Source organism: Melopsittacus undulatus, chromosome 7, assembly GCF_012275295.1.
Source record: "Melopsittacus undulatus isolate bMelUnd1 chromosome 7, bMelUnd1.mat.Z, whole genome shotgun sequence".
In the NCBI taxonomy this organism is placed as follows: Eukaryota; Metazoa; Chordata; class Aves; order Psittaciformes; family Psittaculidae; genus Melopsittacus; species Melopsittacus undulatus.
In genome coordinates this window covers 9,656,191-9,681,514 of record NC_047533.1, presented here as the reverse complement: position 1 = coordinate 9,681,514, position 25,324 = coordinate 9,656,191, and the positions used below count along the sequence as shown (strand labels likewise).

The 25,324-nt window shown below is 38.0% G+C and overlaps 1 protein-coding gene across 1 annotated transcript; it reads left to right on the top strand.

The window, feature by feature from the left end:
• Window positions 1-146: 146 nt before the first annotated feature.
• Window positions 147-21,844, top strand: NOP14 (NOP14 nucleolar protein). The gene is made up of 18 exons (XM_005148517.3): window positions 147-640; window positions 2,696-2,830; window positions 3,550-3,691; window positions 4,240-4,385; window positions 4,860-4,997; window positions 6,421-6,543; window positions 7,703-7,834; window positions 8,934-9,228; window positions 10,425-10,555; window positions 10,792-10,877; window positions 12,539-12,674; window positions 14,956-15,057; window positions 15,826-15,979; window positions 18,078-18,237; window positions 19,064-19,211; window positions 20,397-20,515; window positions 21,071-21,226; window positions 21,548-21,844. Exons 1-18 carry the CDS (start codon window positions 443-445, stop codon window positions 21,645-21,647), a joined length of 2,601 nt encoding a protein of 866 aa, XP_005148574.2. The 5' UTR covers window positions 147-442; the 3' UTR covers window positions 21,648-21,844.
• Window positions 21,845-25,324: the final 3,480 nt, after the last annotated feature.

Here is a 25,324-nt window from a genome sequence, read left to right as displayed (position 1 = left end):
CGCGCTCTGCTTGCTGGGATATGTAGTGCATTAAACACTTCCTGGCTTCCCCCCCCCCCGGCGCGTCCCACAGCGGGAGGGAAAGAGCGCTAAATTGCGCGATGGTTGGGTGAATCAATCTCGCGAGAGGTGTGAGGGAGGCAGAACGCGTGTGCTGCTGCTGAGGCAGCCGGTGTAAGGAGAGCGGTGCCTGCCGTCCCTTCCTTCCTCTCCGCGCCTCCGCCGGTTCTCACGGGGCTTTAGGGGAGCTCTTGTACGACTCAGCACCGTGTCGAAGGGAAGTAGTTTGGCCCGAGAGGTATTTGGGGGGGGGTTTGGTCTCCCCCAAGCTCCCCGGCGCCATTTTGTTGTCCCTGTTCGCACCTCCTGCCCTGACCCCGCACGCTGAGTGAGTACCGAGTCTCTGCTTCCCCACACGCATCCGCAGGCAGCCAGGCCAAAAATGGGGAAGGCATCTAAGCGGAAGCGAAAGGTGTCAGGGCCTTCTACAGCGAAGGGCCCTGTGAAGTCAGCTATGGCCATGGTCAAGAGTAACCCCTTTGAGGTGAAAGTCAATAGACAGAAGTTTAACATCTTGGGGAGGAAGACCAAGAATGATGTGGGGCTGCCTGGTGTCTCACGGTCCAAGGCCATCAAGAAGGTAAGAGGGCATAAGAAGTTGGAAAGAAGGATGGCATCTGTGGATATAGCTGTGGTGGAGAGATGACAAGCCTGGGGCTATCTCAGGTCGTATGAGAGGCTGCCTCTGTTGTGCACATTGAGCAGATGGTGATGTAGAGGCAGATGAAAATGTTTCTCCAGTGCAATTCACGAAGTTCAGTAGGGGAAGTCTCCCTTATGGCATGTGTGGGAATGTTTCTCTTTTCAAATTACCCAGAGCACAATGGCACATGTATGCAGGAAGATAGTGGACCAGAGTGCAGGTGGTTGTCAGTATTTATAATATTGGTCAGTTTTGATCACTTCAGGATGTTAAAATTGTTACAGTGGTGCAGTGTTGCTGTAATAGTGAAAGTTTGAAAGGGCGCTAAGGTCTTAATGCAGTGAGAGATGTGTAGATACAGAAAAACTACCATTGATTTGGAAAGCATGCGGTTAACTTTTTTGTGCACTGGTTAAATAATGTTGTAGAACTATGTTGCGATGCAAAATAATGGTCTGGCCTCGTTGCTCTCATTAAAATGATTGTATAGTTTAAGAGAGTAAATCTGTCTTCCATCGATACCGTTTTACAATTGCCTCTTTTATCTGCTTGACATCAGTAGCTACCTGGTCAAATCTGTAATGCATAAGGGAGAACATTTGTGTCATACTACACATCTGGGATTCCAGCAACCGACCCTGTCCTTGAGTGAAGCACTGGAATTTTTTATGATTTGTGCCTTGAGACAAACCAGAAAGAAGTTAAAACCTCTGTCAATTCCGTTAAGGTTGAAAAAAGCATGATGTGAAAGTATGCCCCTGAGATTCTCTCTGATATGCTATGTACAAGCTGTTGAACAGAATTTAAAGCACTTACTAAAAGGGGAAGCTAATTTTTAAGTAGTGTAGCAAAAGGAAATTGGTAGTTTATAATTTTTGCATGCATTAAATATTTTATCAGTGATAAATAAACATGCTTTTCTGTATCCTAGGTTTTAATTGATATTAAAGCCTCAGGCACAGTGTTTAAGCAGCATGATAATTGATATGTTCTATGCAAGAAGTAAATACCAGGTAGAACTGGCACAGTGGTAGCTGAAACCTGAGTCCTGGTGTCACAGCAGCATATGAAAGTTGTGAATTCTCAGTGAGGCTGCAGAGACCTGTTGTAGGAAACTCAGCCTTTTTCTTTAGTGCAGCAGTTTGTGAGTTCATGGCAACATGAATGGCAACAGTACCATTTTGTAAAGTTCAGTTAATGTGTTTTAAATACACATGGAGCGTTGTTTGGTTTTTTTTGAGGCTAAACACAGCCAGCATTTTCTTACTTTAAAAACTATGTAATATCCTCAGCATGAAGTTCTAAATTAGCTTTCAGTCTTCATTATTGTTTGTTCAGATTTTAGAAAATTTCATGAATGTTTAATATCATGTATTAAGGTCTTGGGGGCTTTAACAGAAATAAATCAGATGCTTGCGTTGAGTTAGATCACTAGCATTGCAAAGTAAACTGGTTTCCTTACCTGCACCATAAGTACAGCACATAATACGTCATATGGGTCTGCTGAACTTCCTTTTACCGCTTTGATGAGAAACCTCCCTGTGCTCAACACTAAAGCAGACAGCTAAATGTATGTACCTACTTGGGATTTTATGCATCTTAGCTGACAAGACTGAAGGAGATTCAGCTGACACTGGGGCTTGTTTGCATACTTTACTATGTTATTATTGCACGCTAAGCTTCAGACAAATTAGAATTCTTCAGTGGCAATGCAGAGGTTTTATAAGTGATTAAAATAAAGGTGAGATAGTGTACCATATTTTATCTTCATATGGGCAGTTTAGAAGACAACTGAATGACTGAATATATTGTGTGAGCTTCCCATCTCTTTTCTCATTATTTTTTTTCTTCTCTTTCATTGCATTCTGATAAATTGGATTGTTGGCAGGGTAACATGGAGCCTTTTTTGCCTTGGCTTTGAAAGCAGGTATTCTTTCTGTCTTTTAGCTTGATCTCCTTTTTTAATCTTCCTTTTTTATTTTTTCCTTCTAGCGCACCCAAACATTACTAAAAGAATATAAAGAAAGGGAAAAGACAAATGTGTTTAAAGATAAACGTTTTGGTGAATATAACACCAAAATAAGTCCAGAGGAAAAGATGATCAGACGGTTCACTTTGGAAAGACAGGTAAAATATTGGAATTAAAAGGAATAACAAACCAAAGCCGCAATAAACACTTGACTTCCTTAGGTTGGGTCCCCCTTAATAGGGTGGGCTGTGGGGTAATCCTTTCTTACTATGTTATATGTCTGAAACGTTTGTGAAAAGCAGATCTTTGCAGGAATCAAATTTTCATGAAAACTTTTTGGTTTTACAAAACAGCTTCTTGAAGCAGAAACTCCTGAGCGCTGATAGACGAGAAAGCCAGTTTTAAGCAGATTCATTGATTGCCTGGATTTCTTTGCCTGCTTTGATTACTGTGATTTGGGAATTGAATTATGAAAACACAACCACTGTCAAGTACACATTGGGATTCTAGTACAGCTGTTGAACAGCAGCCGTTTCATTTGCTGACTAGGACTCTTGGTATCATTCTGTAATGTGAATTTTATGTGCAGTAGTGTTCTTTCTGCTTTATCGTACTTAGTCTCTTGAATTGAGCAGTGCAATATCTTATTCTACTGATAATTTATATAGGCTAAAGTTTCTTATACTGATGTCCGAGTGAGACGTCATACTCCTTCTCTTTATGTATTTAGAATGAAAGTATTGGTCTGGTAGGGTTCCAGGAGAATACAGGAATAAGAATCTCTTCAACTAGCATTAAAAATACAGGCTTTCTTGTTTTGTTGCCTGGGAACTAAAAATCTTTTGTTATTTCATTGGTTTTTTTTTATTATTCTTAGCAAAATTACGGAAAGAAGAGTATCTATAATCTTAATGAAGATGAGGAACTGACTCATTATGGCCAGTCTTTGGCAGAAATTGAAAAACTAAATGATATTGTTGATAGTGACAGCGACACAGAAGAAAGAGGAACACTGTCAGGTAAGATATGTCAGCTAATATCCAGCTGCTGGTTTTATTGTTGATACCTGTACATCATTTGTTCAGCACTATCTTTCAGTGAGAAAGAATGTTACTTAATTGGTTGGGATGTATGAGAGAGATTTGATTTCTTCTTAATCACACACAGAACAGCTCTCTGGATTTTAGTAGATGGTAAGTTGTAGCTCCATACCTGGCAAGGTTCTTTCATCTGTGGGCTTTTCAGTATACATGAGTACTTGTATTTCAAGGTCTTTGGCCAAAATCTGAGGTGTGAGTTCTCTGATTGCCCTCCTCCTCCTCTGTACCTAAATGCTAGTAAAAATATTGAGAAAACCCTCCATATGCCTGTCTCGTACAAAATGTTCGTCACTGTAAATTATGTGTCTACCATCAAACTCTTTTGGTATGGCCATTCCCATTGATGCAATAGTTTTAATTGCTCCCATTCTCAAGGAATAGGGAGATACTGTCCCAGCAGCACTCCATCACTCATGTATGCATATGGAAAGGATTCATAATCTCCTGTGTTTTTTTTTTTTTCTCAGCTGAATTAACATCTGCTCACTTTGGAGGGGGTGGAGGCCTCCTGCGTAAAAAAGCACCAAGTGGGCAGCAAGATGAAGAGGAGGAAAAACCTAAATCTCGGAAGGAACTCATTGAAGAGATGATTGCTAAGTCTAAACAAGAAAAGGTGAGTTTTTAGCCCTGAAATGTAAATGACCATGATTAAGAAACAGTCACAATTTGTTTTTGCATAGTAGTGGCATAGAAAACAAAGGAGATAGATGTCTAGAAGAGTCCAAGCTCCTTCAATAAGTCATTCTGACTTTGTAGGTGTTTGAACAAATACACTGAATATCTGCCTTTGCTTTGTATCCCCAGATCTCCCCTCCTTTGCTGTAGGCAACCATTGTGCCATTCAGTGTAACTCTACACTGCATCTTTTGCAATGAATATGTACACCTTCAAAATAAATGTTAAATATTTAAAATTTTTAATTTGCTAAAGGCAGCATTTTGGCTTTACACTACAGATACCATGTCATGGCCATCTGAATATAACTGGTGCAAGTTCTGTTCATGTGTATATAATGATAGCTTTGAATGGTGATTCTGGTGAGGTGCTGTCACTGGTTTGGGTTTTTTGTCTTTTTTTTCTTTCCTAGCAAGAGAGGCAAACTCGGAGAGAAAGTGCATTAGAGCTCACAGAAAAGCTTGACAAAGACTGGAAGGAAATACAAACCCTTATTGCCCACAAAACTCCAAAGTCAGAGAGAAAGGACAAAGAAGTAGAAAAACCCAAGGTAAGGTTTTGGTTTGGTTGGTTTTTTTTTGTTCTAATAGCTTGTGGTTTTGCCTTGCAGTGGCTGAAGTATAAGGCTGAGTTCATCACTTTGTAAAATAAAATGTTGCCTGCTATTCACATTGAAGGAATGCTACAGTTTAGGACAGGTTGGTTAGTTGGAGGAATGTAAGGGGTTGGTTTATCTATTTCATCTGATTTTAACTACCTATGGCTTTTATTAGTTAAGAGAGAGGTTGCAGGTTGAATAGCAGTGTTGGCTACAGCTTATTTGTACAGTAAAACGTTTTCTTGAAGAACAAAACTTGTTGAGAATGTTGACTTAGTTTGAATGCCTTTGTAGTGTTCCTTGGATAAAACATCTCAGTTTTGGCAACAAACATTTCCTTGTTGTAAATTGGGTACTGTATCTACAAAACATAAACAAAAAAAATTCACTTTTAAATATATATCTTACAGTCTCAAAGCTTTTTCTTTCATTGGTATTTATACCAAGAGAAATGAACTTTTAAATCTAAGAACAGGTGTTGTCATGCACAATTTATTTTTTTTCTTGTAGAAATTTTGAATTATATTGCAGAACATTTGTGAATTTCCATTTATTCCTTGACAACAGAATTCAGGTTTTGAAAGATCAGACTAATGAACTGATCCTATCTTAAAGCTGATCTCAAATAATGAATAGAAGATACTGGATCAAAAGCTGATATTTTGATACATTGATTTTTGGTTTAAAGATGTTTCATAACATCCAGTTTAGGAATTATCAAGGATGCAAAGTGTGAATTAGTAGTGCTTTATAACATTAATGTTGAATTGGAGAAAATTACTTAGTTGTGTGTAAGAACAATTCCAGGGACTGAATTTCAGAGAAGCTGCATGGTTTAGTGACTTAAGCAGCTATAAAGAATTCTCTGTTCACAGGTTCAGGGTAATCTCTGTTAGTGACTGTCTTCTCAATTAGGAAAAAAAACTGAATATCACCATCCCTTTCTGTTTTCTTTAAGATAGACATCTGTGTAACTAAAATAGTAAAGGCTTAGCTCATGTCTGACAGTCTAAAGTGAAATGTAAGCTACAAATTTATTAATTCTAGCTGCCTTTGAGAAGTAATACTTTATTAATAAACAATATTTTAAAGTTTTTCAGTTAGTAACTAAACCAGTTTTTATTTAAGGATACTATTCATAAGTTTTTCTGTTGTAACTTAAATAGGGAGGGGGAAATTCCAGAGAATTTCCATTCAAGTCTTCATTCCATTCTGTGTCTACTACAGAGTTGAATGTTCTTGCAACTTTCTTTGGAAATAGTCTTTTTCTTATATCTTAACAGCCATTTCTTAACTGTTAGCATGGCAGAGGGGTGGCTGCAAAACAGAATAATAAAACTTAAGATAATAAACAATTATATAAATATTCCTTTAGCCTGATGAATATGATATGATTGTTCGAGAACTTGGATTTGAGATGAAAGCAAAACCTTCAGAAAGGCTGAAGACAGAAGAAGAATTGGCAAAAGAAGAACAGGCGCGACTCCAGAAGCTGGAGGTACACCAGTTATGGTTTTAGATTGTTTTATGGCTTGTCTTTTGGGAGGGACTACTTATATTCATTGCATGACCTTAGACTGAAAGTGGCTCTACTAAAGTGTAGTTCGTCAGAGGGGGTGAATTCAGGAAATCTTCTGTTTGTGTTTTGGTTGCAATCTGATACTACAACAAAAAACCATAGACATGGTACGTGACTGTTGAAGTTTATGGCATGATTTGATCTTTCTTCAGTTTGCCTTTAGAAGTTTTAAATTATTTAGAGTTGAGAGGTGCTTCTAAGTCAATAATTAAGGGAGTGTCGTGTTGCACAGCAGTTGAATTACTGCACTGGCAAGTCATTTATTGTTTTCTTCTGGTGTGAGTCTTCCAGCAGTAGCTTTGCAGAGGAATAGGCTTCTCTTGGGAAATGTTCATGCTCCTTCTATTACATGGAGCTCCAGGTCTTATGGAAAAGTTGAATAATTTGGTAAATGTTGCTCTTCTATTTTTACTTTTTATTGGGACACATTGAGGACTGCAGGGATCCAGTACCTTCAGGTTACCTCAGAATAGCTCAGTACATAGTAGCAGAACAGAAAGCAGGATTTATTTTCTTTTCTATTCTTGTCATCTTGTGTGATACACAGTCTGGTTGCCCAGGTGGAAATCCTTTTGTAACTTATTGCTTCAGATATTGCTCATTGAGCCTCTTTAAAAATTTAGCATATCTTAAAAATCTTAGGATGTGGTTGTGTTTACCACAAATTTGGTACACGTATGGGAAACACAGATAAACACCGAAGAAACATAAAACACCTTAGAAGCTTGCATTTTATGGTATTGATGCGTTGTCTCATAAGCAGAACAGATAAATTGTAAACCAAGAGAACATAATGCTTCTGGTAAACCCAGTTTTAAAGCCTTCCACGTAAGATAATACAGTTAACTCTGGGCTCTTATCAGATTGCACACCCCACAAAAAAAAAAAACAAGGAATCATCAGCTTTTGCCCATAAATTCTCAAGTTGCTGTTTTTTCTGTTCATCCACTTGTTGGGTAATTCCAGTTGACATGTTTCCTTTGATTTTCCTAGCTGTAGTATTTGAGGGATCTTCCATTCTGATGTAGTTACCTGACTGATGGCTCACATCTGTGTGTGTATTTCTTCTAAAACATAGGCAGATCGACTACGTCGAATGCGTGGAATAGATGAACAAGAGAATAAAAAGAAACCTAGCCATGTGTCAGCTGATGATCTAGCTGATGGCTTTATTCTGGATAAAGATGACAGACATCTGTTGTCTTACAAGGTAAGCTTTAAAATTTCATTTAGAGTTCTGAAAAGAAGATAGGAAAATCGGTTGGAAGTGACCTCTGTGGAGACCTTTAGTCCAGCCTCCTTCTCAAAGCAGGGTTAACTGTGAAATCACCAGTTTGTTTAGGGATTTATCCAGTATATTCTTGGAAAATCTCTTGCTTCAGCTTAGGCCCGTTGCTTCTCCTTCTCCTGCTGTGAACTATCATGAAGAGTGTGAGCAACACTCATACTCTTAGAGAATACCTTCCCAACGGTCTGCCCTGCAAACAATGAAAGGTGGTTATTTGGTCCAGGCAGTCTAAGCCCAGCTCTGCCTCTCATAGGGCAGTGCCCCACCCCCCCAGAAATCTTGGTGGCTTTCTGCTGAACTTGCTGCACTTTATAGATGCCTTTATTGTATTTGCTGGCCAAAAGTTTAATTATTGCTGTACTTGATACAGCTTCCACCAGATTTCAGCCTAAGGGTAAGTGGGTTTCTGAAAAAAAACATTTCCCTGTCAAGTAGCTTCGATTAAGGTGGCAGAGCAATACAGTAATGTAAGATGTATAGTAATGTAAAGATGTAGTGAGTCATCCTGACTCTAATTCATATGTGTGCATATACTCATCCTCTGATCCTCTCACATGTAAGTAGCAAGGGAACTGCTGCTGCACTCGAAGGGAAGAATAAATTTGTGAATGTGATTTGAAACTGATGATTAGTAAGATAAGGATGGGAACAAATATTTCTCTGATAAGTTATTTTAACACATAGAATTTAATATGCTTTTTGAACCAAGAATGCTTCTGTAAGTGATGTTGATTTTTGTTTTTCATATCATGTGTCAGTTTTTACTTTCATGTTGATTATTCTGGTCCGCATACACTACCTCCTGTTCTTCTAGTTTCTTACAGCCCGTTGGAAATACCCTACTATTCTTATATCTATATGCATGCTCTTCTTAAAATCCATCTTGACTGGCACTGCTTGGTCAGGGGTAGCAAGGCTCAAGTTCTGTTCATGTGTATGTAATGATAGCTTTGAATGGTGATTCTGGTGAGGTGCTGTCACTTTATCAGTGTTTTAATTAGCTTACATTCTCTGCTTGCAGGATGGAAAAATTAATATTGAAAATGAGGAGGAAGAGGAAAAACAAGATGAAGAGGAAGATGGAAAGGAAGACGATGAGAATGAAGAAGAAAGTGAGGAAGAATCTAACGAAGATGAGGAGGATGTTGCTGCAGATAGCCACTCTGATCTTGAATCTGACCTTGAGAGTGAAGAAGAAGCTGCAGGGAATACAGAACAGAAGAAACACAAAACAAATGAAAACGAATCACAGAATGTGGAGGAACTAGATCCAAAAACTGAAGCTGCCAAATCAGAGCTTCCGTATATATTTGCTGGTAAGCAAAGGACTGATCCTGTTGTCTTCAGGGGGGTTGTAACTAGTCTCTTCCATGTAGGATCTTAAAGTATCCATGTTCATCCATGAAGTTTTGCTTACTAGTAGTCTTCCATTATTCTAAGTGTAGCCAGAAGCTGTTATTCTTAGTGATCAACCCTAATTATGCTTTGAGCAGTGGGAACTAGATCTCTTTCATCCAGTGCTGTTCCTGCTCCTCCAGGCAGCCTTATAAAAAATAAGTACTGGGGAGAAAAATTGGAAGATCTGTACCCCTTTCTGAATACATCCAAACCAAAGTTGCAAGTATTTTGTATAAGGGAAGCCAGAATAGTATTCTACTATGTATACTTAAATGAGAAAAGGTTACTTTCTCTGCTGTTTGATATTTTTGTCAGAGAAGATGCTTGGGAGAAGCAGGGTTTTGAGGTTTAATCTCTGTAATGTAACAGTGGTGGTGTTAGAGACACTCAAAATCTGCCTCCTTTTGAGTTTGTGCCTAGAAGGAAGGAGAAGGAATATATGAAGTAGTACACAAAACATCTATTAAGTACATAATGCATGTAACTATTGTCCTAGCGTAGATTTCTCTAACAAACATATCTGTTGCAAGATTAAACAACCTTCCAAACAACTTCCTTAATTGCATTTTTCCATCAGAAAGAGATAACTTATTACACAAAGCCTATTAAATTGCATTCAGGTTTGGCTTTAACCAGAGAGCAGTCACATTAACTCAAAAACTGAACCAGTTAGGATGTTTTGTAGCATGTGGACTTCTGCAAAAGACTAAATATATGCCAGGGTTGGTTTGGTTTTTAGTTGGTTGGTTGGTTTGGTTTATCGGGGTTTTTTTGGGGTGAGGGGCTGTTTGGTTGGGTTTGTTTGCTTAAATAATGGCAAGTTTCTTTTAATATTGTGCCTACAAAAGCTAGTTAGGTATGGATAATTTCCCTTTAAATTTCAAGGATGAATGGAATGTTATTTATTGAAAAACATTTGCATTGTTTATTGACTTATGTTTATAATGTTACATATATGCTGATAGTTTATTAGTGTTTAAAAGGTAATTATTTAGAAGCTGCATTGTATCTTTTCTGAATAATGACATTTTAGAATTGGAAATTTGTTAGCTGTTGAATTCAATATGTTAAGTTTGATATTTTTCCCTGCTCAATTTTTGTTTTTGCTTTCTAGTTCCTGAGTCCTATGAGACATTTAAGTCTCTATTAGCTGGAAGAACAATAGAACAACAGCTTATAATAGTGGAGAGAATTCAGAAGTGCAATCATCCAAGCCTTGCAGTGGGAAACAAAGCAAAGCTGGAAGTATGGGGGTTTGTTATGTTTTGTTTTAAACATAAAAATTAACTTTGAATTCCAGAGTAAGTTTAGTAAATATTCAGGGAGCAGAATAAAACATACATGCTTCTGTGTTGTGAATAGCAGTAGAATCAGCATACTACTCTTCATATTTTAACTTCTTTCTCGCTGCTCTTTTGTGCTCTTTCAGAATATGTACAATGAAGAAAAAACCCTAATTTAATATATTATGCTTCTTGCAGAAATTGTTTGGCTTCCTTTTGGAGTATATTGGGGAGTTAGCAATTCTGGATTTACCAGAGCTCAGAACCATTGACAGACTGGTCATGTAAGTAATAAATCCTTTGGACTTTTGCTCCTTTATGATTTAAACAGAAAAGCTACACAGGGCAAAGCATTTAGCATGTTGTTTGCTCTGAGTAGTCCTGTAGGGATTGCAGGCAACTGGTAACTCTCCAGTTCTATAGTATTTTGTTTCACATATTGCTTGAGCTATTAATTGTACCAGGACATTTTCAAAACCTCAATGTAAGTTTTGATCTGCAAAATGCTTTTCATGGGTAGTGGATAAATAATACCATGTATGCATGCAAGCTTCTGTGCATGAAGTCTGGACTGCTGAATAAGGGTTTTGGGCTTTGCAGTGGTAGTGTGCAATTAGTTCCCTTTGCAATCTTTGGGTTTTCCATTGGTTTCCTTTCTGTGAATTCATTTGGGGAACTAGATTAAAATGGAATTAAAGAGTATTACAGTAAGCTAATATTAAAGTTCCAAATAAACACTTTGCAGGAGGCTTTCAGTTTGGCACTGTTGTCTTCAAATATCTTCCAGGCAGTTACAGTGACGAGACAGATTTGTCTTGAGTTGTAACAAAGGACAAGGGTCAGTAGACACAGGCTGCAACAAGGAGATACTGATTAGATATAAGGAAAAAAAACCCTCCATTAGCAAAGGTGCTAAATATTAAAATAAGTTTCCCAGAGAGGCTGTGAAATCTCCACCCTTGAAGATACACGAAACTCAACAAAGCCATGAGCAACCCAATCCAGCTTTGACATTAGCCATGGTTTGAGCAGGGAGTTGCATAGAATGATCTCCAGAGATCCCTTCCAACCAAAATTAGTCTGTGATTGCTATCTTGCCTCTGCAGGCTAATCAGCTTTCTTTCAGTGAGTTATTTGTATGTAGTTTTCAGCACATGTTTTTTATTTCATGCTAAAGTAAACAAGTTCTTAAATATGTGTTGTGCGTAGCTTCCACATTCATTGCTGTGTTGAGTTCGTCAGCAGGAGCACTGACCCGTTGATGCTATCACACACGCTGCAGCCTTATGAAAAACTGTAAACACATTTTGATTGTTTTCTAGAACTGGGATTTATTAATATCACTACAGACATTTTTAACTAAAGATACTGGAAAAACTAACAAACAGATTCAGCCTCCTGACTGCATCTCCCTGTAGGCACTAACCATAGGCCAGGAGCTGACCTAACTTTGTGGGGATTTTTTGCTTGTTTTAAGTAACAATTTTGCTAACCGCATTGCTACTTCACGTGTTTGACATTGTCTAAGAGTATTTAGAGTAATAGGCTGCCTAATATGTTTCGGCATGCATAAGTGCAGCAAACCGTAGAGTTAGGAGATGCAGGAGGACATGTTTTAACCATAGCAGATGATTTGGGAATTTATTTTAATGTTCTTAATGTTTTTATTTTTTTTTAATTTAAGATTTAAAAAACAACAAAATAAAGATCATCTCACAAGGCCCAATGAAAAATACATGTCTCTGTAAACTAGAAGCATTACAGTAAGAATGGTAGAATGTTTTTTTGTGTTGGAAGGGACCTTTTTAAAAAAGAATAACTTCAGGGAATTTGGTTTTTTTAATGTAGGTAGAACACAAGAAATCTTCCTACAGGTGCCTAAAAATGAGGTTTCAATTAACATCAATGGTGTAACTTGATTATGACTTACATTTCTTGTTACTAGGCCATTGTACAATCTTTGCCAGATGTTTCCTGAGGCAGCCAGTGACAGTATTAAGTTTATCCTTCGAGATGCTGCACATGATATGGAAGAAGTAATTGAAGTCAGAGGCCGTGCAACATTTCCAGGCTTGGACATGGTAACAAATGCATACTGCTAGAAAAAGCTGTTGTACTTTCCATTAGTACAGTGAATGTGAAATGACATAAAATTGAGTTTTATATCTCAAAGTATAAAATGAATTATTAGCATCTATGATTTTTTTAGTTTCTCAGTATTTTTAATGGCCTTGCTGGAGATAAGTTGTAACAAAAGCCCCCACAACAACAACAAAAAAACTCTAAGAAACAAACTACCACACACACATTCTTCAGAATAGAAGTGTGGCTCCAATATTAATTAGGGGAAGATAACTTAAAATTGCCACTCCAGTATTCATAGCAGAGTGTTCTTTGTTTTCCTGATGAAACTCAAAACGGGTAGTTATAGGAAAAAGTGATGTTGTCAGTTACGTCCTGTTTTCTTTAATTGTGTTAAGTGCAAATAAGTGCTGTAGATAAGTGCTTTACCTCCTAGGTTAATAAAAATAACAAGATATGAGTATAAAAATAGCATTTCTTGGCACTTTTTATATGATAATTACTAAATTAATAACTTGGAGAGATTAACCATTTTTTTTATATTACTATTCCAAAATTCAGTGGCCACGCTAAATGTGAACAGACTCCTTTTTCAGTGTCTGGGTATATGGCTGCTAGGGAATGGAGCATATGTAAAATGAGTGTTTGCTTATTCTAAAAAGTTTTGAAGACAAACTGTAAGTCAGTAATCCAAAGGGAGCTACTTGTTTTCTGTGTCCCAGCTTGATGAAGCAGTGCTGCTTAATGGTGGAATTAAACTAATGAAGGAAAATAAAGCTGAAGGATTTACTTAGAAGACTTGGTTCTTGCAGCTTGGAAAATGTTTATATTGAGTTCTTTTGAAGAGTCTTTATTCAGGATGTTTTTGGATTTTGCAGGAAATGTGTGGTAGTGAGCTTTTAACTTCTGTTTTTATTTTGCCACTGTCACCCTTATGCCGTCAGTCACACCTCTGACTTCCATCCCCTTCAGTGGACTTCCCCAGGCTTCAAGCTATTATTATCTTTTAGGGTAGAATTATATCACTCTCTGATTCTCAATGAACTTGTTTGAATGAATGCTTCTTAGACCAGCTGTGTTAGTAGGTGTGTGTGCCTGTGTTGTGGTTTAAGCCCAGCTGTCACACAGCCTGCTTGCTCACTCCACCGCTTCCCTTCCTTCCCCGCCTCTGGAGGGATGGGGATGAGAATTGAAAGAATGTAACTCCCATGGGTTGAGATAAGAACAGACGAGTAACTAAGGTTTAACACAAAACACTGCTGCTACCACCAATAATAATAATGATAAGAGAAATAACAAGGGAAGAATATATAACTGCTCTCCACCTGCTGACCGATACCCAGCCCGACCAGGCAGTGATCTAGCCCTTCTGGGTAACTGTCCACAGTTTTACACCCTGCTGCAGTATGGAATACCTCTTTGGCTAGTTTGGGTCAGGTGTCCTGTCTCTGCTTCCTCTCAGCTTCCCCTCCTCCCTGGCAGAGGTTGAGACTCACAAAGTCCTCCGTCAGACTAAACATTACTAAGCAGCAACTAAAACGTCATTATCAGTGCTGTTCCCAGGTGGAAAATCAAAAACACAGCACTGCACCAGCTACTGAGAAGGAGAAAAATGACTGCTACTGCTGAACCCAGGACAGCCTGCTGTCAATCTAACCTGAAATTTGCACTGTGGTATTTAGTAACCAAAAGAGTTCAGAAGAGTGTTTATGACAAAAACTTTATGGAGAGAAACAAGAGCTGAAACAATAAAACTTTCCTTGCATTTAGCTTACTATGTAAATATCCACTTAGATAATTTTCAGAATTAGTATCTAATCACTGTTTAGTTCTTTTGGCTGCAGCTGCTGTTATTTGGTGTGTGCTGGTATGTAAGGATCCTGGTTACTTAATGGTCTGTGTTGAGGAGCCATTGGAAGGTGTCACAGGTCCTGTGTGGCCGCTTGCTCATGTGTTTGCGGTGTCAGAGTGTCACGGTGGTGGGCTGAAGAGAGTCAGATTTTCTCAGGAAGTGAATGCGATGAGGGGGCATAGTTCCCTCTCGGCTGTTCTTTCAGCTGCCCTGTTAAATTAATACAATGTTAGACCTATACTGACTGTTCATTTTTTTCATGCAACTTAAACAGTCATCTCGCATATTGTATCAGATTTCTCAAAATTATGTATATTGTGGTATTTTTAGATTATTATGTAGCAGTTATTCATCAGTTACATATGTGGAATTTCAAGATCCTAGGAATAATGTCTTAACTGTATTTTTTCTGCTTTATGTGTTTTCAGCTTATTTATTTGAAAATTACCTCTCTGCTGTTTCCAACTTCTGACTTCTGGCATCCAGTTGTAACACCTGCCTTTATGTACATGAGTCAGTTACTTACTAAGGTATGTCTGTGATGTTGCATCTCAGTCTACAACTTAATTGCCTTGTTTCTTTGTAGAACTCCAAATATAATGTTAGCATTAATGTATGTATTAGATATGTACTGAAAAGTTAGCTTTGTTTTTGGTGTAGTCACAGATAGTAATTGGAAGAAAAAGGGAAGAGGGAAAACCCCTTGCAGAGTACACTCCAACTCACAAAACCATATCTAATCAGTTTTTCAATCTGTCACACAAAATCCCTTATATGGCAAATTATACAGGACTAATAGAACAGACTGAATACAGTCTGAAATCATTCATTACTGGTTTTTCTTCCATATATTGCATTTGTTCCTACTTAAGAAAGATATTTACTTAAAAATAGGCATCTTGTTTTCTTTGAAAATTTACCTAAGTGCATTGCAGTGCAGTTAAAATATGTCCTTATTTTTCTGTCCAAATACCCTGTTTATATCTGTTGCTGTCAGAAATCCAAGTTGCTCTGAGCCTTACATTTTCTTGGTTCATTTCTGAAGAACTTATTGTTTGTTGTTTAGCACCTTCTAGTGGCTAAACCAGTTCTGACAGACTTCTTACTCAGTTCTGCATATACTCTTTGGTGAGGACAAGGGAAAGCCAATATTTTCATTTAAGTCAAAAGGGAGTAATTTTACATATTTTAAACGTGCACAGCTTATTTAATATTTCTGCTGTTTGGGAGATTCTGCATTGGTGATGGATAGACTTCTAATGACAGATATTTTGTGCTTTTTTTTATTTATCTTTTAGTGTCGCATCACATCATTGCAAGATGTTATTAAAGGGCTATTTATATGCTGTTTGTTCCTGGAATATGTATCTCTCTCTAGAAGATTTGTACCAGAACTCATCAATTTTCTTCTTGGAGTACTTCACATATCTCTACCCAAAAAACAGGCCCAGGGTGAGTTTGTTCAGAGCAAATGAGTAATAAGCTTAAGTCAATAAAAATATTGCATACAGAATTTATTGTTTTGAACAAAAGACCAAAATAATCTGCTAAGTTAGCCATATACAACTTTGAGCATCTTATTATGAACTAGATCCTCTGGTGGTGTTGACAGGAAGGAAACAACTGGAATTAGTAAAGGAAATGAAGTCATGTTGGCCGCAGTGCAGTATTTTTGTAATATTGTTGTTCTGAATAGACTGTGTGATTGGGCTGTGCTCTGAAATTCAGTTTCCAATAGATTCCTAATGAGTACCCTGGATCTTTACAGTGAGGCAGCAGCTAATGCTGCACGTACCCTCCATCTTCAGCTAATAGCTGTGTAAGAGATAAATGAGGGAAAATATATCACAAAGTTGGTATTTTTCTTTTTTCCTTTATTTGACATGGATTTGTTGTAATGGGCAGCTCTCCCCACAAACAGGACTGGTCTGTGTTATAACATAACTGAACTTGGTGATTTGCATAGACAACAGGAATCATAAAACTTACATTTTCATCTGATCTATATGCTAGAAAATGATTTTTATTTGTGAGTCTTCCTGTTTCTTCAACCTCTTCTTTTGGATTTGTTTCTAGTTTTAAAGTTATTCTAGGTCTGGGGCTTTTTTTGTTGACGAGTGACAATAATTCACTTAATATGAGCTTTGGCAGAGCACAGTAACTAATTCATGTGTTAGTACCTCTGTCTGGATTGCTCTGAGTCACTTAGCATGCGGGAAGAGACTCTGCCAACAGGATATTCTCAAGTGAAAAATTCAGCAATTTGTTTGCAAACTCAGAAGACATCTGGGATGTAATGAACTACAGACTCTATATATATGCTTGTCACTCTTGATAAGACACCTGTAGAGTCTTTGTTCTTTACGCAGTCTGATGAGGAACATTCAGTTTCTGTTGCTGCAGTGTTCCAGTACATCTTCAGTACTGCAGAGTGGTTGTCTTGCAGGTCCCCTTTCCTCACCCACTTTAGGATTTTAGTCCTTTCCCTGCTGGTGTGCTTTTTGTTCTGAATTCTTGAGTTATTAACAGTCCCTTTTTCTGAATAAGCATGGCACTGTGGTTTCACCTCTGTTAGCTTGTATGTGCTGTACCCTACAGATTTTCTCCCAGCTGCTTCTTACAGCTTAGTAGTTTCCTCTGAAGTGTGAGCCAAGGTTAGACAGCTGGGCTGTATCAGAGCTGAGCCCTGGATTCTCAGAACACCAACAGCTGAACTCTTAGATGGAGGTGGGAAGAGGTTACAGAGTGGGTGGGTTACGTAGTATTTAAAATATTTTCTCCTCAGTGTACTCTCTTAGGAATGTTTGATCTACAAAAGGGTTTTGATACAGTCAAAATATAGGGTTCTGAAAAATCACTTAAGAAACTATTTTAAAATACAGAGTGGTAATTGATAATGGTCCACTTTATTTTTTCCTTAGAAATTCAGTTAATGATTTTGCACTAGTTAAATGTGCACAATGTTGGTTTCTAGTAGTGAGGGAGTAGTTTTAAAACTACTTAACTGGAGTGGGAGAGGAGCATGTATCTGAGGGCCTCTGCTAGACCAGGTTCCTGAAAGCTTCATTCAGTCCGGCAGTGAGCACTTCCAGGTGTTCACTGGATCCTCAACTGGGCAACCAGTTCCAAAGTCTCACCACCCTCAGAGGGAAGAATTTTTTCCTAATGTCTAATGTAAACCTCCCCTCTTTCAGCTTCAGCCCTTCCCCCATGTCCTATCACTACTTGCTCTTGTCAGAAGTCCCTCTCCAGCTTTCTTGAAGGCCCCCTTTAGAAACTGGAAGCTGCTCTAAGGTCTCCCTGGAGCTTTCTCTTCTCCAGGCTGAGCGACTCCAGGTCTCAGCCTGTCATTGTATGGGAGGCGCCCTGGCCACCTGATCATCCTCTGTGATTATACCCATGCTCTCGCATTTTTCATTATTAGGGTAACATAATACTGATAAAGTACTCTTTAAGGCAGTATGATTAAAAATGTAGAAACAGTTGGTTTTCTTCCTTCAGAAAGAATGGTTAGAATTCATCTTTAATGATTATTGTTCTTATTTTTTAGGCTATACTGTCGTGCATCCATTTACACCAGCGGGGAAGAATTCAGAACTGCTTTTCGTATGCGATAAGAAGGATCTGGAAAGTTGGCAGAAGGAAAAGCTGCCACTGAGTATTGTAAATAAACTAAAGGAAACCAGCAGAACAGAAATGAATCATATCAGGTACGTAGGAAGTATGAACAGAAGAAATACCAGATCATCTTTTGGGTAATCTTAGTGACAGTGCTCTTTAGGAGTAAAAGCAGAAGTAGTGAGTTGTTCTGCTTTATTTTTAAGGTACTATTCTGTAGCATATGAAATTGCTAATCTTTTGCCAGAATGTTCTGCAGAGCACTTGTTGGAGTGCATAGACCTTCCATTGTTCTTGTGTACAGCTGTGAAATGGTGATGCAGAGTTAGAATAGGTGCTCAGCACTTTGAACTGTCAAGCTCTTCAGCAGGAAATTCCTATATTTATGTATAAACACTGTTAGAAAGTGTCAGTTAAGTAACAAAGCACTGAAGTTAGGAAATACTATAATTAAACATGTTTATTAAGGCTGTATTCAGCCTCATTTTCCACCCTGCACACGTGTTATAGTGTAACTTACTTCAGAGATGAGTAAGCATTTTGTTACGAAGTTCAGAAAGAAACTCCACACCCAGAATGACTAATTCTGTTTCCATTATGTTTTAGAACTTCAGAACCAGAATACTTTTAGAACTGGTATAAAAACTTGTTACTCCACATCAGTTGCAAAGACACAATAGTAGCTTGTACTCTGTGCACTGACATAAAGCTTTGTTGCTGATGGATTTCTTTGGTATTTGCTTAGAGTGAAATTTTGAGTCTGAATTAACTGTTAGGAACAGCCTTGTAACTGGTTCTGTCAGCCAGTCTTAATAATAGATGCTGCTAACATTCCCAAATTCAGTTAACTTACTAATTTTATTTGAAAATCCACTAGTTTTCAGAAGTGAAGTTGTTAATTCTTCTGTGCATTAACAGGTTGTCATGTCTAGCCCTGTGTTTTGACCTTATTAAAAAATGTACAGCTTTGTATGAGTCTTTGCCATCATTCCATGAAATTATGCATCCTGTGAGAATTCTTCTTACGCAGCATGTGCCAGTGAATGAATATCCTGAAAAGCTGCAGGTATGTGTTCCTCAAGAATTAAATAATTGATATGTTTGATAAATTCGGTGATTTTCATCCGTGCCTGAAGAAACAAAAACCAAGTATAAGCAGTGAAATTTTTTTATTATTTTTTTTCCAAGGGTCAGGCATCTGCCTTTTGTGCTCTTCAAAAATCATAGTGATGTTTCTGTGAAAAAATAGAAGAGCAGAGAATCATAGCATCACAGAATGGTTTGGGTTGGAAAGGACCTTAAAATCATCCAGTTCCAACCCCTTGCCATGGGCAGGGACACCTCAGACTAGACCGTGTCATCCAAGGCTGTGTCCAGCCTGGCTTTGAGCACTGCCAGGGATGGAGCATTTAACACTTCTTTGGGCAACCTGTTCCAGTGCCTCACCACCCTCACAGTGAAGAACTTCTTGATATCTAACCTGAACTTCCACTGTTTTAAGTTTTAACCCATTATCCCTTGTCCTATTGCTACAGTCAAGGTATTTTTCATTGTGTATCTTGTCTTGCTCCTCTAATTGAAGAGAATAGCACTTGGCTTGTAATAAAAGTAACATCCCATAAGTGACTTAATTTATAGGAACAGTAGTCGGGTCATGCAGTTGCTCTTGTACTTTTGTAATGAATCTGTAAGATCTTGGTACAACCAAATGGATGCATTAAATTGATGGGGTAGCCAGAAAGATGCCTAGTCAGCTACCTTGAAATGGGACAATTGTGTATCTTCTACCAATGAGGTTCCAGTTATTAATCTGTCTCTTCTGAATGTATCAGAATTGTCCTCCTCAAAGAGGCATCATGGGTTATCCTTAGGGAACATGTAATCTAAATGATGCAAAATGGCATATATTTTTTTGCTATCAAAATAAATAAAATGAACAATAACTCTGAAAATAACCCTGAAAGGCAGCTGGAGTTAGACTGGCTTTAGTCTTGCTTCCTTCTCTGGTAAAGTAAAACTACCTACAAATCTTTCTTATTGTCTATGATACCATCTTAATAGACTTCCAAAATGTTTAACAGTTATCCAGCCCAGGAAGCTTACAGCACTTCAGTGTTAGCAATGTCCTAATGAATAGCAGTGGCTTTACCCTAAAAAAGAACACATAGGGAGAACATTGCTGTTGATTCAATTTACAACTGTTTGGGTCTTTGATATGCTTTTAAAATTGGAATTTGATTTGCATTTTCAGGAATGGTACCATAGTGCTCTGAAAGAGCTGGAGAGCAAAGTAAAACACTACACCCCACTGATATGTGAGAAAAGGAAGCCAGTGCCATTGAAACAGTATACACCTAAAATTATGAAAGTGTAAGTAAAGCAACACTTGGTGCAAAGGGAAGGTGTGTTTAAATGTTAAGACTTTCAGCAAGCTCGAAGGATTTGGAAAAGAGGTCATGAAACAGATAACTGGGTTTTTTTCCACAAAATTTTTGTGCACAGATCTCAAGGGAACAGCTATTTGGGTGGTAGGGAGGGAAAGAAAAAGGAAGTACACATTTACCCCCGAGTAACTGATCAGACTGTTTCTGTGGAATTCATTTGCAGAGGTCAGAAAAAAAATATACTGGGAGATTCCAGTTTTCTCCAGTCATCTTTCATTTTCCTACTGTAGCTTTTTTAGTCTCTTCAAAATACAAGGTCCACAGGGTGATTGAAGTGTAAATGTTGTGTGCTTGACCTTTGCATGATGATGACGTGCAGTTAGAAGATCTGGTGAGTGTTTTTCAATGTGGTCATTTTTGTAATACTGTCATATGCAAGAATTAAAATGCTGAGCTAATATTCATAGAGAAACTCCTTTAAAACATGAGAAAGTTGGGTTTGTTAAGGAGTTTTGTGCTCACACATATGTCCTCTTTTCAGTTTGGAGTTTGGAAGAAAGCAGGGAGGCAGCAAGCAGGAGCAAGAAAGAAAGCAGTTGATTCACAAGCATAAACGTGAACTGAAAGGAGCCATTCGTGAGATTCGGAAAGATAACCAGTTTCTGGCTAGAATGCAGCTCTCAGAAATCATGGAGAGGTAATGAAGCTTTTGTTCCAGCACCAGTTTGGAGGTTCTTGTGCTCTGTGTTCATTTCTTTGCTGTGTACCAAAACCATGCTGAAATAAATATAATCTGACAATTTGGGGAAAAAAAAAAACCATTTTCAATAGTTATGGTTTAAAGAGTTTTCAGCTTTGCAGTTTCATTTCTATAGGTTAAGAATATACAGATTTTTTTAAATGTTTTTATTGAAAAGTGTGTGGGAGTGAAATTTACAAGTTGGGGGACTTTTTATAATTACACTTCCCTAATACAGTCTTTCTGAAATATTTTATATGTTGATTGTTTGTTTTGCAGAGATGCAGCCAGAAAAAGAAAAGTGAAAGAACTTCTTGGTAGCCTTTCTACACAGGAAGGTGAATGGAAAGCATTGAAAAGGAAAAAAGGGAAGAATTAATTGGGACTACAGCAGGAAACTGGTTTTACTGACATATCAAATAGCCCAATCCTGTGGCTTTTGAACAGATTTTAATTACGTTCTTTGGATGTATTCCTTTTGAGGAGACAACATCATCATATCTGTTTGAAAAAGTGAACCTGCGTGTTGGAAAAATCTACAGGTTTTCATAAGGAAAATAAAATATCACTTTTGTATGTGGTATACTTCTGTTTATTTTAATAATAGAGAATATTTTAATGAATAATCAAAATTGAGGTGTGTGAGACCAGGTTTTAGTCTAAGTTGAATTACACACACACACAAAGTTGTACAGTAGAAACCTTTTTGTTATCTTTTTTTTAATACTGAACAACTGCAGGCAGCTCTCACAGTGGTATATTTGCAGTTTAAGCAGTTACATTTTAATTATTCTGTGACACTAGGACATTCTAATTCATGTATTCAGTGGAGTAATGGAACTGGCTTTCAAGTAGAAGTCCTTTGTTAAAGCTGTAGGTCCATTCATCTCTTCAGTAAGTTTTGAATTGAGCACAGCTCTGGAATTCTTCACATACAATTAATAATCTATTATTATTAATAATAGGGTGATTAACTAGGATTCCTCAGTGTATTCATAGCTGTCTGAAGTGGAAAGTGAAATCCTGTCAGTAAACCTAACTTAACAGTTGTTTCAGACTGGCTTAAAATGTTGTCTTTGTTCTGTTTGTTTTCAAATGAGACTTGAATGGAATGGAAGCAGGACTAAAACCAGGAGGCGATGAGTTGAAACCTTTAAGGCTTTACACTGAAACTAATGACAAAACTGTCTTTGAAAGTTAAGTTTTGTTAAAGGTTTGTCTATGTATGTTCTTAAGAGAAACACACTTTATTTGAAGAGGTTTTATTGAATCTTATCTAGTAGCAGTGAAAGTAATGTGTGATTATCATCAGCAATAATGAGGAAGGAGCAACTTCCTATTTCATGCTATAAACCAGCACTTTCAGTTCAGGGTTTTAGCCCCCATATTATTTCTTTGCACAAATAAACTGTAAAAAAAAATAGTATTGTTTAGTTATCTGACTTTATTTTTCCAATAGCAAGTAGCTTCAGAGGATTTACCCAGTGGGGTATTAAAGTCACAGAGAGGCTGACAGCTACACTTTGAGCCTGGGGCAGTGATTTTTGATACCCCTTGCAGCTGCTTGTTATTCCTCAGTAAGGGAGGTAAGAAAATACAAGGGAGAGACACAAGTAAAATGGGGTGATAGTGTTTGAGGGACAAGAGGATAAACAGGAATATTTTGCAATGCTGGTGAACAAAGAAAAAGGACAGGGAAATTTAACATACCTGTTTAGGAATGCCAGACTGAAAATCACGTTTCAAATCCTGTGGAAAGAAAATTGCTGCATGCATTTGTGTAAATGGAATGAAATTTCCTGCATGCACTTGTATAAATTGTCAATACTTAAAATCAGACCTAATATAAGCCTGGTACTAATGGTGCGTAACATAGAGTATTTAACATGGCTGGGAAAGCAGGACTACCTAGTTTTGCCTCAGCTTAATAATCACTATGGTCCAGTAGTTTTGCTATTGCCTGACTACCATAGTAGCTACCACAGTAGCTAGGCAGTGGTGGTCCTCTCATGTTGTGGTAGGAAGGTCTGAACATTTGGACTACAGAGCGTTTTGACAAGCTTAGAGTCAGCAAACCCTTTCTCATAGTTTCTTAAACACAATCATATTAATTATTATTCTCTTGTCTCTGTTGCTCTTAAACCAGAAATTGTTCTAACAGGCCTTTTGACACAGCTGTTAGCAATTATAAATCTGTTGTTACTTAGTGAAAAAGAAACTATTCTGTAACTAAAGCCATCAGGCACAAGAAAAGGGAAATTACAGTTTTGCATTTAGTTCAGGTAATTACCTGTCAACTTCAGCTGTCCCAGAGAATAGCTATCCTGAATATAACTACTGTAAAGAATAGGGTGTCAATAAAAATGTTCACCTAGAAATTGCATAAATTATTTATGACAGCATGAAAAGCTTCCTTGTTTGTTGGGTTTTCTGGTTGTCAGCTGAAAGCTGGTGTGAAGTATGATATTCTCAGTCATGCCTTGCAGAAGTTATCACCTACCATGGTGTAACCATATTCTGTGTAAGCCATCTCTCTTTACCATCAGCTTCTGCTACACAGAGGTACTGAGGCTGCTCCTGAGCTTGGCAGGTGGGGTTTGGTGTGAAGCAGAAACAGCTCTGCTGGGCAGAGGCTGGTGTTTCTCATATGCAGCTTGTTCAGCCATGGGACTTGGCAGGGCTGCTTTCCTCCTAGCATGCCTTCTGGGCATTTGGAAAAGATAAACAAAAGCTGAGACATAAAATATTTAGCAGCTTTATCATAACTTTGGAACTCTGAGCTGTTACATATTGAAGAGGCCAAAACCTTCCCCAGAAAAGGGCTGCTTTTGGTCTCTGAGTTTGTCACCTAAGCTAAATGGGTACATTCTCAGTCCTAAATGTGTTGGCTATGCCATCTTGCATAGTTAAAATCACTGGTTATTTGTAGTGGGTTTCTTGAATAAAAACCCAAGACTGACATAAAAAAAAATCAGTATTAATAAATGTAGTCTAAACCAAACATTTAAGTTACTATACTGTTTATAAAACCTGCATGGTTTTGGACCGGTCTTCCACAGGGATGGTGTAGGCAGTGACCTATCTATCTAGTTTTAGAAGCAGTGCAGTGTGTTTACATGCAGGACTCTTTATGACATGTTTGACTGCAGTAACAGCTCAGCTCAGTGATCTGCAAAAGCTTTAAGGTGGTGGATTTAACAACAGAAGAGATGGATTTTTTTATTTATTTTTTTGTAAATGAGTCTGTATTCAGATGGTGCCTGCTCAGTTGCACACAGTAATTCAGAGCCACAAGAATATACCTGCATATATGTTCCAGACATTAAATGGAGCACCTCAAAGCAGAAGTTTGCTTCTGAGTCAGCAGGAGTCCTTGTGTAATGGTTTGGTATTCAGAGTATGTGCCATACCTACCAAATTCCTTTTCTCAGACCACACTGAGGCCATAAAATGCTTGGGTAAGGTAAGAGTAGCAGTTTGCTATTTGATCTAACTGGCATGTTAATCCTGGTGTTACATTAGATAAGCTCCTTCAGAATGCCTGTCAGAGATATCACTGGTGAGTGACAGGTCATCCTCTGAGAGCTAATAACTATAAATCCACACCATCGGTGGCATGGCCTTACTTGGAACCAGAAGTGCTTTCAACACCCGTATTCCTTTGTTTTGAACACTTTGTTAGCAGATCCTTGTGTATTTAAGACTACGAAGATACATGTGCTTAGCCCATTTGTAACCCTATACATGTTCTAATGAGGCAGCTTGGACACGACCTGGCTAGACAAATGAACCATGCTGGACAGTGCTATCAAGTATCAAATATTTCCATGTTCTCCATGCTAAAATAATGACTGTTTTAAGGGAGCGGTTTACTGCATTTTTTTGCAACTACCTTTCTCTGTCAGATTCCAGGAAATGCCGATTTATCAAACCTACACCTAACTGCTGGAACGTGGCTATGTAGCAACTAACAAAAGAAGATACCTGTCTTCTGGGAACGGGTTTTTCACTCGGACAGCCTTTAGCGCTAGAAGGAACGCTGCTCTGAGGTACAAC